The sequence below is a fragment of the Sprattus sprattus genome (genome assembly GCF_963457725.1).
Source record: "Sprattus sprattus genome assembly, chromosome: 7".
Classification (NCBI taxonomy): Eukaryota; Metazoa; Chordata; class Actinopteri; order Clupeiformes; family Clupeidae; genus Sprattus; species Sprattus sprattus.
Window position 1 is genome coordinate 4456492 of NC_137926.1, and position 15360 is coordinate 4471851.

Here is a 15360-nt window from a genome sequence, read left to right on the forward strand (position 1 = left end):
ATAAGGCCTCCCCAGCTACATCAAAAGTGAAAAAAACGAAACAATGTCCGACATTTATATCATAGAGATATGTCTGATCATTTATTTATCCATAGGCTAACTCTGTGTGTTATACATTCGACCTTTGCGCGACGATGTATCACGTGACCTTGGAGCACATGCACCATGTTTTCCCTCCGTGCAGAAAATGCTACAAAAGATATTGCCTGGAATACGACAAGACATGTAAGACTGACCTAAGTGAGTCGTCTGTCTGGAAAAGGGGAATTAACGGAAGCGTTTTAAATTAAGTTTACCCCCAGACGCTGGCCTCTGATCCGTTTTACTCTCTGTAGCACTCAACATTGATCAAAATTACCTTGCAAGGAAGTTACTGTTAACGTGAAGGCATATAATACCTCGAGTTATATTATAGTGCATTTGATTGTTTTACTTCTTTGTACATTTTCACCTCCATAACCTGAAGAATCAAAACAGATGTAAACATAGTCTCGACGCCTCTCACTTAAAGTCCTGACATTGACAGTTTTAAACATGAATACATTCTTTATTTTTACATCAAAATTACACACAGCAAAATGTTGACGACTAAAGGGAAATACACTATAGGTATGTATGACGTCGAACAAGGTGCAAAAAAATGGACCAACTCCAATGACTGTGAAAGGTCCTCTGCGACCACTTGGGTGACAGCCACTTGGGTCTCTGATGCAGAAACATGCTGAATGTCCTTTTAGGGAAAGCCCGAATTACGTAGCCACTAGGTCCTGACGTCAGTACACCAAGTCACGAGACCCGATCTTTGCTTCTCCGCAAACCGGTGGGGTTTTGTTGTGTAGGCTCGTGAGTGGAAACGATGATGCCTGGTAGGATGGAGCGACATGGAGGAATCGCGTCTGTGAAGTCTGCCAAAACCTAAATAGGCTGCGACTTTAAATGTTGTGTTTTGGTTTACAGAGACGTTATTTTCTCTTAATCGCTAAATAGGACGGTGGACGCTTCATTTATCTCCTTCCGTGTGCAGAGTAGAGACGACTAGCTCGCTACACTTCTTGGCCAAGAGCACACGCATGTTGGACAACTGAGTGGCCACAGGCTCGGACAGCTGGGAAGTGTTGGGGTCGGCAAGTAGACTTGCTCGATCTCGAATTGGGGAATGTTATCCGTACTCTCTTATGGCAGAATTGTTGCCAGGGCTGTCCTGGGCGGACTTTCCCAAACTGATGGTCGGGATTACAGCCTCATCACAGCTAGCTGTGGATTCGGAAAGGACTTTCGTAAGGGGATCTTGAAGAAAGGGATGTGCTACGGCGATGATGCCTGCTTCATCGCTCGACACAAATCTGTGGATGTTTTGGGTAAGTTATGCCTGTAGGGTAACAACAAGTTAATGTATGCTTCTCTTTGCATTACCTTTATATAACTTTTTAACGTTATTTATTTTATAAGTGCTATAGAGCACAAATGTGTCAGTATCCAAGCGATGCTTATCTATAGTCTGATACCAACTTTCCTGTGGCATGTTTTCATTGCATGACCTTCATGGGTTAAAGCATGCAGAGACGCACACTGATGTACCCGCAAGCTAGGTTGTGTATGTAAGGTGTGACTGTCTACCTGACCCGAGTTCACCTTATCGGCACGTAGTTTGAAGAAACAAGACAAAACCAAAAACAGTTGCATACTTGATCGACATAACAGGCTGGCAAATGAAAACACGAAATAAGAATGTCAGAATGTTCTTTTGTTGAGAAAATCAGCGAACACCATAGCCGTGAGTAGGGAGTATTTGGATGTGACCTTTTACCTAGAAAGAGTCCAGAACGACCCCCCCCAGCCAGCACAACCAGAGGTGCTTAGTGATCTTGCTAGTGTGATCACATGTTCAATGTAATCGACTCTATACTCAATTACAAAAGAAACACAAACAAAACATCATGGCATTTTTGTGAGGAATTCATTTTTGTTAAAATGCACTTAACGTAACCTGACTCCACGAAACGAACTGAGTCAACCTATTGTATTATGTGGTCATGTAACAACGTATGTATGTGAATGTAGATACATGTTCAGCTTTGTCAGTGTCAAGTGACAGTAAATATAAGAAGTCTTAACCGCCATTTCTTTTAGTGTTTTGGTAATTACGTGTAATTTTGCCGGAGTTCTTTAAAGGTCAGAATGGTTGCGCATGGAGGCGGCCATGTTGCTAGCCATTGTGGCTAACGCGTTACCAATTTACGCCTGTTTGTCGCTGTTCCGCATGGGAAAGCCTTTGTCCTTAAAACACCTTCTTGTTGTGTGAAGTTGACAAAACAAAGCGATGGGGAAATGAACTCGTCCCTGTAAAAAAAAAAAGTGGAGGATAGTCCTCCATTTAGTCTACAGTTTAGATTATAGGTAATGTAGGCCTACGTGTGTTATTTGTTTATCACCTCCAGACTCATACTTCTAACTGCTAGGTATTTGAGAAATCACAATATCTGCAAAATAATCGAGCATTTGTCACATGGTTTAACTTCTTATGAATTCAGTTGATGCCAGGTGTTATAATAAAGTTGAAATAGTTGAAAACCTCTTCGAACTAAATTTTGTTTTGTATAGTCCGGCGCGGCTGCATAGTGTATTGGAAACCGCACGACATGTGGTCACCCAGCTGTTCGCCCGGCTTTTTCTATTGTGTGTGTGCAGGCGAAAGTAGAACCCCAATGATCAAACATTTTTTAACGAGCCTGCGACGCTACCAAAGCGGAATACCCTCCAATATTGTAAGTGTTAAAGGCACTCAAACCTTTTGGCCAGAGATCAAGAAATTATAAATATACTTTTTTTTTTACATATACTTTTTTTTTTTCCAGGTAGTACAGACGTTAAAGGGAATGTCATTTCTATTAACGTAACCAAGGTGACTGCCCCAGTCAATCCAATCTTTATAAGATTGTTAACTGCTCCGCGGGAGGTTATCCAAAGCTGTCTGGACTAGGATCCTGGGCTGTAAGCGGAAGAAATAAATGAACAGACCAGACCTGGTTGCTTTGTCAGAATCTTGAGTTCACCTCTGACACCTATTTATAATAGTTAACCATCCCCGGTTCTTTTTGTTTAATGTAGGTGTAAAATTAGCCAAATATGATTAGCAGGGTGAACTATACAGGCATTCTTTTGCTACAAATAAGCAAACATACATTTCAATTCAATTCAATTTTATTTGTATAGCGCCATGACAACACAATTGCCTCTCGGCGCTTAACAGAGCCCAGAGCCTGAACCCCCTTAGTGCATGCACAACGGCAACAGGGGCAAGGAAAAACTCCCTGTTAGGCAGGAAGAAACCTTAAGCAGAACCACGGCACATAAGGGGGGACCCATCTGCTTGAGGTCGGCCGGGTGGAGACAGGAAGGTGGGACAGGGGGAAGGGGGGAAGGGGAAGGGTAGTGTGGCAGAAGGGGAAAGGAAGCAACAGGGGCAATACACAGCCAGCATTTGGTCACTGGACATATGTGTACATACATCTGGTGGTAAATACATGATACAGACAAGACCAGATTACTGTGGCAATAGGGTTACTGTTACAGGGGTAGGGGATGTAGGGACAGAGAAACATTTCGGTGGAGGCAATAATGTATATTGTACATAAATGCTAGCATAGGGTATTGGGTAGAGTAGGTGTACGGCAATACAGTGGCAGTGGGTGCGGTTGGCCGACATTGATGTGACTCAAACCAAAAAGTGTATAGTAGTGGCTGATGGATGGTGTGTTTTTCCCACCCTGACTTTATTCCCAGGTTTAGTGACATGACGTCACATGCAAAATCTGAAAGGACTGTTTTCCTGTTTACAGGATCAACAAAACTGAACGTCAAACACCTAGGAAGACAAATATAAGCTTAACACTTCAGGGGGTCACGCGTGGCAATCCCAACTGTTAATCAAACCTCAGATGATGGCAGTTGACAATACCACCTGAGGCTCTTCTTGTTGGCGTCTGCCTTTTGAGCTAGTGCGCATAATGTGTTTGCTGCACAGACACTTAAAATTCAAAGTTCAAATAGACTATAAATCTATTTGATCTTTTGAAGTCTAACCCAAGGCCTTTGTAGCACTCTACAGATATCCATGTCGTATTAGTGATCGCCCTATTGGCTCCTGTAGTTTTGTTACTTTGAGATGGGACGCTCCACAAGTAGATTGCCTTGTGTGTGTTTGACAAGCAGACAGACAGACAGGCAGACAGACAGGCAGGCAGACAGGCAGGCAGACAGGCATCTGTGTCTGTAAGAGAGAAGCCTTAACGTTGCACACAAATTAAAGTTTCATAAGGCTTTATGTTTATTTTTTGTTCTTTCGCTTGAAAGGGCAAAGCTTTAAATCATGACACACGAAGGAGGTACACCAACGGCCGTTGTTGGGGTCAGGACCAGAGAACTGACACCTCTCCTCGTGTTCACTCCAGTAGTGGCTGTCCCAGTCACAATATGACATAGCTGACCCCCCCCCCCCCCAAATCTCCACCCCACCCCCACCTCACCCAGTCAGCTGAGGCGAGCGTTTGGGCTATAGTTGGCTCTGTAGTTCCCACGAAGGTCACTGGAGGTCACTGGCTTCCATCAAGAACAGCTGCTGCTCTTCCAATCTCGGGAAGCATGCAGGGTGAACTGTGCTCTTATCAGCGCACTGCCGGGCAGGGCAGGTCCGTCCAGGCCTTCCGAGTGAGTGAGGGAGTGAAGTACTTGCTGTTAATGCAGGACTATCTCTGAGGTATTCACATCTTTAAAAGCGTTGAGGTGGAGTGGTCAGGGGAAAAGGGTGTGCCAAAATGTTGTTCTAAAGCGGGCAAAGACCTCCTGCGTATGCACAGATCAGCCAGAGGGCACGCTGGCATTAATACCACAAACATATGATTGGTGCACACACCACTGTTCCCATGGTGATGGTGATTTGCCTACCAGAAGTGGCCTATGCTGCAATGGAGAAACGATACATAAGTGAATTCTAAAAAGATAACATTTAGAGGCTAGACGCGTCGGCAGCGTAAATAGAGCACAACAATAACAACGCTGCTCATCCATCGCTGTCTCCTTTCTTCCCTCAGGAGTGGCAGAACAGGCACACACACACACACACACACAGACACACACGCTCATCCGTCTCCGTTCTTCCCTCAGGCGTGGCGGACGGCGTCGGGGGCTGGAGGGACTACGGGGTGGACCCGTCCCAGTTCTCTGCCACCCTCATGAAGACGTGCGAGCGGCTGGTCAGGGAGGGCCGCTTCACCCCCAGCAACCCCGTGGGCATCCTCAACTCTGCCTACTACGAGCTGCTGCAGAACAAAGTGCCCCTGCTTGGTGAGTCTTACACACACACACACACACACACACAGACATGCACACACACACACACACACACACACACACACACACACACACACACACACACACAGACAAACAGACACAGACAAACAGACACACAGACACACAGACACACAGATATGAGTCTCGCACAGACACAGACACAGACACAGACACAGACACAGACACAGACACAGACACAGACACAGACACAGACACAGACACAGACACAGACGAGTCTCGCACAGACACGAACAGACAGGCGCTGCAGAGAATCCTGTTCAGTGAGTCACTTGCGCATATACATAGACTTCAAAACACTGTTTGCCACAGTGAGCTGCAGACAGATCCAGTATCCTTGCCTGGAGAGATTCGTACACACTCTTAGACCCTCAAGACTCTCAGACGCACATCATTCTCAGACCCACAACACCCTCAGACACACAACACAACACTCTCAGACCCACAACACCGTCAGACACACAACCTCTGCTTTTAAAAACTATGAGCTGTGGCATAAGAAGAAAGCTATGCCCAGTCACACACCATATCACCATTTCTCTGCCTGTCTGAAGCATCCTTTATATGTCCACTCGCCTTTCCTTTCTCCTGAGCAGAGGGTGACATTGCTTGCTGAGCACTGTAGCTCACACACTCCTTTCTGGAGGTCGGCATTTCCAACCACACCTACACTTCTCCACACACACACACACACACACATTCACACACACACCTACCGGTGTATCTACACACAAACACAGCTGTTTTTAAGGAAACCTGCAGAACCTAGTAGACCATACAGACATGCCACTCATACACACACACACACACACACACACACACACACACACACACACACACACACACACACACACTACACACACACACACACACACACACAATAAATAAATAAATAAATAAATAGAGCTAGCAGCTGCAGGATGAGACACAGGCCCCCTGTCGTGAGGACATCCCTGCCCCCTCCTGCAGCGTGTCCTTCTCCCCTCCCTACAGGTCTTTTCCCCCGCCTGCTTCTCTCCTCACTTCAGGCCTTTCCCCTCCGCTTCCTTCTCTCCGCTTCCTTCTCTCCGCTTCCTTCTCTCCTCACTCCAGGCCTTTCCCCTCCGCTTCCTTCTCTCCGCTTCCTTCTCTCCTCACTCCAGGCCTTTCCCCTCCGCTTCCTTCTCTCCGCTTCCTTCTCTCCTCACTCCAGGCCTTTCCCCTCCGCTTCCTTCTCTCCGCTTCCTTCTCTCCTCACTCCAGGCCTTTCCCCTCCGCTTCCTTCTCTCCGCTTCCTTCTCTCCTCACTACAGGCTTTTCCCCTCCTCTTCCTCCTCTTCCTTCTCTCCTCACTCCAGGCCTTTCCCCTCCTCTTCCTCCTCTTCCTTCTCTCCTCACTCCAGGCCTTTCCCCTCCTCTTCCTTCTCTCCTCACTACAGGCTTTTCCCCTCCTCTTCCTCCTCTTCCTTCTCTCCTCACTCCAGGTCTTTCCCCCGCCTGCTTCTCTCTTCTCTCCTCGCTAAAGGCCTTTCCCCTCCGCTTGCTTCCGTGTGGTTCTGGAGCCTAAAATTAAGTCAAACGAAAGCATCTCAGGTGCCCTCGTTAGCCTGTTCCCATCTCCCTTTACACACACACACACACACACACACACACACACACACACATAAGAACACGACCATTAAGTGAAACGACCTGTGCCGTCAGTCCCAGAGGGCTCGGACACATGTGGAGTCGCTCCAGGAGAGGAGGTGGAACTTCTCTCTGAGTCTGACGGCATGGCTGTTTTCCATGATACCCATGCCAGCCTTTTAACTGGGCTGTTTGCGCCGAAAGTTCGGCCTCGTTTATTTTTGGCGGCCGTTGCTGAAAGGTCAGTGGGTGACCGGTCGCCTGCTTGGAAGGTTTGCCGTGTGGCAGGCAGGGAAGGGGATCGGGCCCGCTGTGTGTGTGTGTGTGTGTGTGTGTGTGTGTGTGTGTGTGTGTGTGTGTGTGTGTGTGTGTGTGTGTGTGTGTGTGTGTGTGTGTGTGTGTGTGTGTGTGTGTGTGTGTGTGTGTGTGTGTGTGTGTGTGTGTGTGTGTGTGTGTGTGTGTGTGTGTGTGTGTGTGTGTATGTGGGGGGGCAGGGAGGGAAGGTGATCGGGCCTGCTGGTATGTGGGAGGACGGTTTGTCTTGTTGTGACAGCCCTGACGTCCCCTCTATTAATGTTTTAATGCAGCATTAAAGTGACACATTGTAGGATAATTTGTCCCTTCATTGGGCCTCATCAACTCACTCTCTCTCTCTCTCCTTTCTCTCTCTCTCTCTCTCTCTCTCTCTCTCTCTCTCTCTCTCTCCTCGCAGGGAGCAGTACAGCCTGCATCGTTGTGCTGGACCAGCGGAGGCATCGGCTGCACACCTGTAACCTTGGCGACTCGGGCTTCCTGGTGGTGCGCGGGGGAGAGGTGGTTCACCGCTCGGACGAGCAGCAGCACTACTTCAACACGCCCTTCCAGCTGTCCATAGCACCGCCCGGGGCTGAGGGTGTGGTTCTGAGTGACAGGTGAGGCTCGTGTGTGTGTGTGTGTGTGTGTGTGTGTGTGTGTGTGTGTGTGTGCCAGGTGTCACTAATGGTCTGTTTGTGACCCCTTTTGAACTCTGCATTCAGCTGTTTTAACCGTTACAACTGAATTTGCTGTTTATTTGAAGCTGGTAACAACCTTTTACACTCAAACCCATCACACTCAGGTCACCCATTAAGAAATCTGTCTTATTATCTTTCAGAAAGCTTTTGTAAATACTTATTCACGTAATGGTGTGTATATAAAGGTAAAATACACTTCCATAGCTGCTTCGTTGGGTTTGTAAAAGACCGATTTAGCACCGCATCATGGCAAGGGATTGGTGTCGGTCAGGAGTCAGGATCGCTCCCATTGCGTGTCTCTTGCTTGTAAATCTCACTCTTTGTCTGTCCATGCTTGAGTTGCTTGACCTCCTGCTTGAGTCCTTGTGGGGAGTGGAACACTTGGTACTGAAACATCCACATGGCTAACTTCTCTTCCCTCTCTCCTTACCCCCCCCCCCCCCCCCCTCTCTCCCTACTCCCCCTCCCTCTCTCCTTCCTTTCCTTTTCCCTCCTTGTCCGTGCACACCCCATGTGTTTGGTAGATCCTGTGTTTTTTCATGGAAAACTATTCAGGAGTAGCAGGGCCATGTGATGCCAGCCCCTTATTCCCCAGGGCTTGCCAACACACACGCACGCACACGCACACACACACACACACACACGCACACACACATGCTCACACAGACACATATGCTCACACAGACACATATGCTCACACAGACACACACACATGCCCAAGCACACACACACACACACACACAAAAACACATGCTCACAGACAGACACACACACATACGCACACACAGAAACACAGGGATGGATGCAGTGCTCCAATCACAGACCAAGGGTGGGCTCTTAGGGGACAGCACAGCCAATCCCATCCTTTGTTTTTCACTTTTTTTTTCTCCCTCCTCTTGCTCTTTAAAGTTGGAAGCGCTCGACAATTCGAGCTTTCCGTGCACTTTCTAAATTTACTTCAGACCATTTTATGTTTTATTTTGGTGGCTCAACCTTTTGGAGGACGTTCTGTTTTACCACCTTCATGAGACACCTTCAATCAAGCAGTCCTTTTTTTAGAACTTCGGTGACACATATTTGGTCCCTTGCTACACTACACAATAACTGCATAGGTCCCATATGTAGTCATAGATACTCGCCGTTCCTGGACAGGTCCTACACTACTTGATGTATTTTTCTCTCCTCAGAAACACACACTCACACACACACACAAACACACACACTTAGACACACACATACACACACACACACACTCACACACACACACCCGAAATTAAAGTTGGGCAAAAAGGATGCAAAAAGTACTGCTTCTAGTTTAAACTGCATACTTGACCTCTGGGCTCTCGCAATCTAATAGGCATGCCAGGGTTTCATTTGGAAATTCTTCTGAAATGCTTGTGTTTTTCGTACATGGGATTCGGAATTGGAATTACCTGTGACATTGGCAGCGGTTAAGTATGTTCCATTACTGGAAAGTAGGTGACCGTTTTGAGAACCGGCCCCGTGTGTATGTCTGGGCGTGTGTGTGTGTGTGTGTGTGTGTGTGTGTGTGTGTGTGTGTGTGCCTGTGTGCCTGGGCGTGTGTGTGTGTGGGTGCGAGGTGTACGGCTGAAGGATTAGACTGAAACACACCCGGTGTTGCGGCGGCACGCCGATGGCTGTCCTCCAGGTCCTGGACTGTGGCCTTTGGGTGTCGTCCAGGGGCTTCAACCGGGCCCAGGTCCAGACATCTCAGCTCTCCGCTCCCACATGATCCCTCACCGCCTCACCCTCTCACCCCCTATCCCCCCTCCAACCCCTACACCCCCTCTCCCCTCACCGCCTCACCCCCTCTCCCCTCACCCCCTCTCCCCTCCAACCCCTACACCCCCTCTCCCCTCACCGCCTCACCCCCTCTCCCCTCACCCCCTCTCCCCTCCAACCCCTACACCCCCTCTCCCCTCACCGCCTCACCCCCTCTCCCCTCACCCCCTCTCCCCTCCAACCCCTACACCCCCTCTCCCCTAACCGCCTCACCCCCTCTCCCCTCACCCCCTCTCCCCTCCAACCCCTACACCCCCTCTCCCCTCACCGCCTCACCCCCTCTCCCCTCCAACCCCCACACCCCTCACCGCCTCACCCTCTCACCCCCTCTCCTCTCTCCCCTCACCGCCTCACCCTCTCACCCCCTCTCCCCTCCAACCCCCTCTCCCCTCACCGCCTCACCCTCTCACCCCCTCTCCCCTCCAACCCCCCACACCCCCTCTCCCCTCACCGCCTCACCCTCTCACCCCCTCTCCCCTCCAACCCCCCTCACCGCCTCACCCTCTCACCCCCTCTCCCCTCCAACCCCCACACTCTAAACCCCTCCAACTTTCCAATTCTTGGTCCATACACCCCCACACTCCTACCTCCAAACATCTCACAGATAATTCAGTTACTGGCATGAACCGTAGTGAAAGCCAGAGGTAACGGGCAATTCTCTGTCATGTCCTAATGAGTTTGATGTTTTATTGTTGTTTTTAACTTTTCGTGGATTTAAGAAAGACTCGTTCGGCTGGTCTTTTTTTTTTGCTTCGGAATCGACAACCCACTCTCCAAACACTCAACAACTGATCAATATACATACAATCAATATCAATAACATCTGACTTCTCCTTATTAGTGTAAGTGCAGACAGATTCTCTTAGCGTCGTGGTTGTCCTTTACTAAGTCCTTATGAATTCTACTTCACATTTTTCCTTGACCTCATGACGTTTTCCATCGAGGTCGAGGGAAAAGACGATAGGACAGACTATCCCACCGCAGCCATAGTCTTCTTCTGTCCACTCAGCCCTAAAGGCCATTTGGTCAATCCTCAGAAAGCACTGGCGCCACCTGTCAGTCTCCTCTCTTAAGTGCAGTCTGAGGTTGTGGCATGATCCCCTATTTTCACAACAGGGCTGCAAATGGCTTCCTACTCAAGGAAGCAAATCTGATATAAATCAGAGAATAGGAGTAGTAGGGGGGGGGGGGGCACTGTGGCGCCACCAGTAGCCCCAAACAAATTCGGGCTTGATGCACATGGAGGACACAGGTTCGATTCCGGCCTGATGTCATTTCTCCTGTCCACTCCCCACCTCTTCTCCCTCTCATTTCCTGTCCCACTCTTCACTAAAAACTAACGATTAAAGGCCAAAAATAGAAAAATAGGTGTAGACATTGGTATAAGTCATCATGCCATCTGAACACTTACTCATGCGGCGACTTTGAGCAGCTCAAAGGGAGATCTGGTTTCATTGTCAGGGTGTGTGTGTTTAACTGTGAATCCAACACAGGGTTTTAGTGGGTGAGTGTGTCCAACTCCAACACAGGGTTTTAGTGGGTGTGTGTGTTCAACTCCAACACAGGGTTTTAGTGGGTGTGTGTGCTCCACTGTGAATCCAACACAGGGTTTTAGCGCTTTACACATTTTAGCCTGTCAAATCAACCTTCCAAAGACAAACATAGGCTTAAAGAAATGAAAATAGATTTAAAAGAAGAATAAAATAACTAAATAATAAAATGATACAAATAATGAAACAAATCCTCTGATTTCTCCGTAGCCCCGAGGCGGCAGACAGCTCATCTTTCGACGTGCAGCTGGGTGACATCATCCTGACGGCCACTGACGGGCTCTTTGACAACATGCCCGACTACATGATTCTTCAAGAACTCAAGAAGCTCAAGGTGAGAACAGCGTCTCCAATGACACACACACACACACACACACACACACACACACCTAGTATATAGATACATTCAAGAAGCTCAAGGTGAAAGCAGCATCTCCAATGACACAGACACGCAGACAGACACACACAGACACACACACACACACACACACACACACACACACACACACACACACACACACACACACACACACACACACATATAGTATATTGATGCATTCAAGATGCTCAAGGTGAGATCAGAGTCTCCAATGGCACATACACTTAACACTCAACATTCAGCATGCACGCCTTAAAAATGCATGGCTGCCTGTAGTGTACACCACACACACACACACACACACACACACACACACACACTCACATAGTATTCGACATTATATAGATGCATTCATGTGACCATTTCTATGCATGCAAGGGAAACACAACCACTCACACATACTCACACACTCAGGCTGAAATCTGGCACCCAATGATAAGCTGTAAATGATTCCAAGCGCTGCTTATCATAACGCACTTATTTCTCTCTTCCAGAACACCAACTACGACAGCATCCAGCAGACTGCGCGCAGCATTGCCGAGCAGGCCCACGAGCTGGCGTACGACCCCAACTACATGTCTCCCTTCGCCCAGTTTGCCTGTGACAACGGCCTGAATGTACGAGGTGAGTTGGCCCCTGCCTCCACCACCTGGAGCCCACGCTGTTTGGGCGACCTCCGGCTGACCTCCGGCTGACCTCTGGCTGACTCGGCCACTCTCAGATGACCTTATTCAGTCTGATCTGTACCAGTGCTTCAGCTGTAGTTGGCTTCATGCTGCCCTTATACTACAACAGCAATTTAAGGATACAGGTTCAGTTCCTAGGAAGGGTTGATTTAATGTAAGCCTGTGTATGTGTGTGTAAATAAATGTGATTTATGTATATGTTTATTAATTCTTAATTTTGGCCTGGTGTTTTTCTGCAGGAGGAAAGCCAGATGACATCACGGTGCTCCTCTCTATAGTGGCAGAGTACACTGACTGAGCATGTGTGTGGCGTGTGTGTGGCGTGTGTGTGTGTGTGTGTGTGTGTGTGTTTGCGGCGCGTGTCTGTGTGTGTGTGTGTGTGTATGTGTGTGTGTGATTGTTTCTGCGTGGGAATTCTCTATGGTGCTGCTCCACCTCAAGGCCCGAGTCTTCCGACTGCCCACCCTGCTCTTCTGAACCCCCACGCCACGCCACGCCACGCCCAAGACAACCACCCCCTGCCCCCCCTCTCTTGCACTGCTCTCTCTGGAGTCATTCTGGTGGTCATCTCACTCACACACACACACACACACACACACACACACACACACACACACACACACACAGAAATGGCCTCTGAATTGGAAGTCTTCCCGCCCTGCACCAGGCAATGCAGACACGGGCTGTGAGACTCACTGGCACAGAGATCATCATTTGGTCACCAGAGTGTCAACACTGAAAACATCAAAACAAAAGAAGAAGAAGAGGAAGAGGAAGAGGGAGAAGAGGAAGAAGAGGAAGTGGAGGTGCAGCTGTCCTCGGTGTGACTCATGATCTGTGAGGTGTGTGTGTGTGTGTGTGTGTGTGTGTGTGTGTGTGTCCGTGGTGCTGTTCTGGGAATGGAACTGGGTCCGAATCAGACAAAAAGGGGCTTTATGGGGGGGGGTTGGTGCAGAAATATGTGGCTAAATGCCTTTTTGTTTGTTTGAGAAGGAAAATGAAGGATGTCTGTTGTCTCTCATGCTGCGATGTTGATGTTGTTGATTGTTTAGATGCGTGGGTCCATTTGGTGGATGTGTGTGTCCAGGGCGTTACTGCCTGTGGCTAATGGGAGTGTGTGTGAGGTCAGTGCCACCCAGGGCTAGTCTAGGCGAGGGGCGCCACTGGTGCTTAGGGGCGATGGCGGTGGAGTCTGATGGTGCACAGGAGGTTTGCAAGGTGTAGGGCGCATGTGTTGGGTTTAATGTAGTCGAAGCAAAGCGCTTGAGTCCGCTGCTTTGATTTGAGCCTCTTCTGGTTAAAGGGCCGTTTCCATTTTTAAAAAAAAAATGATTTTCTGCATTTAGTGTGTGAATGTTGTAGTTCAGGGTTCGAGTGGCTGGACAGTGGGCCGCAGTGTTTCAGTTTCAGTGTTTCGGAGTTTGCATTGGGAAGAGGGGGAGGCGTAAACCCTACCAGACACACACACACACACACACACACACACACAGGGACGCTTGTGCTTGGGGAAGTGTATGGGGGTTGCGTTTGGCATCTTAGTCTTTGAAAGTTGCCAGTCAGATATTGTGTTTCTACTGCCCTGCCCCGCCCCTCTTCTTGATCAGGTTACACAAACGCACAAGGGGTGAAGCTGGTCTCCGGGAGGGAATAAATAAAAGAAAAGAAAAGAAATAAAAAAAAGTGTTCAGATAGCCATGGATTGAAAGTCAGAGGTTTTATTTTTGTATTTCGTAGTGTACTTCCTTAAAAGAAAAAGTGTGGTAGATGTATGCTTCTGTTTTGGGTGGTCGGCTCAGGGCACGAGCACGTGCAGCCATTTTGGTTAGTTCGGATGGCTAAACAACACCTGCTCCGCGAGAGAGTGATGTTTGTGTGAAGGGATTTTTAACAATTCTTTTTGTTATTTTTTTTGTTTGTTTCGGCTCTAGGCTCATTCTAGAGAAAGTTCACATGCTGCTTTTTACATGAAACTACAAGTGGGTCTATATGGATTATTTATGTGGGTTAGGGTTACCCTTGGTTGTTAAATAATTCTGTCTGTGCGCGTGTGTGTGTGTGTGCGTGTGCGTGCGTATGTGCGTGTGTGTGTGTTTAAGGGGGAATAGGGTCTGTCATTAACACTGGAGCTCCATCAGACTGTTACTGTATTCAGTGGGTTCTGGTTTGACTCTTCGGTCACATTTCTCTCCCAACTGTTCTCGCCATTTAAGCTCAAGTTAGAATGTAAGCGTGACCAAGATGGAGTCCACATTTCTTTTGGGAAACACAAAGCAGTATTGTCACACAACATGGCAACCACAAGTCATTTGGTTGTATGCTTAGCTGATTTATTTGCCATTAAGTAATCTGATTCAGCAACTGTGTGTCTGTGTCTGTGTGTGTGTAAAGTTGGACAGTGAGGCTAAATTAGACTTGTATGTATAATGGTCAGAGATGTTTTAAGGGGGAAATGGTAAAAAAATTAAAAATAGTGACCAGATCCTCGTCCACGTGCCTCAAACACAGTTGTTACCAGAAAAGTGGTGACTTACACGTGTATGGCTCTGGTGACCAGGTCCCCGGACCACTATAACTGTGTGTGTGTGTGTGTGTGTGTGTGTGTGTGTGTGTGTGTGTGTGTGTGTGTGTGTGTGTGTGTGAGCGTGCGCCAGAAGTCGTGTGTAACCTCATTGCAGGCCATGTTTCTTTAAAGAAAACCAAAGTAGGAAAGCCATAACAAACAGCATGTCCAAGGCGTCTTTCAAAATGACAGTCCCTGTTGTCTTGGAAATGTGAGTTACTGTTATGTGAGAAAAACATGGCGTCACTGTACTGACTATATGTACAAGGACATGGAACACAAATCAAGCAAGCGGACAGTTTAATTGTTGGCATGACAATACCATAGATGTAACAATACACTTTGTGTGTTTGGGTGTGTGTTTTTAGACACAGAATTTTTTTTTTTTTTTCAATCTTGGTAAATCATCTGTTTT

The 15360-nt window shown here is 48.0% G+C and overlaps 1 protein-coding gene across 1 annotated transcript; it reads left to right on the forward strand.

Moving 5' to 3' along the window:
- Positions 1 to 814: 814 nt before the first annotated feature.
- On the forward strand, positions 815 to 13143 carry pptc7b (protein phosphatase targeting COQ7 b). Its single transcript, XM_080842187.1, has 6 exons — positions 815 to 1358; positions 5164 to 5343; positions 7688 to 7886; positions 11531 to 11654; positions 12194 to 12323; positions 12625 to 13143. Exons 1-6 carry the CDS (start codon positions 1157 to 1159, stop codon positions 12681 to 12683), a joined length of 894 nt encoding a protein of 297 aa, XP_080698313.1. The 5' UTR covers positions 815 to 1156; the 3' UTR covers positions 12684 to 13143.
- The last annotated feature ends 2217 nt before the right edge of the window (positions 13144 to 15360 follow it).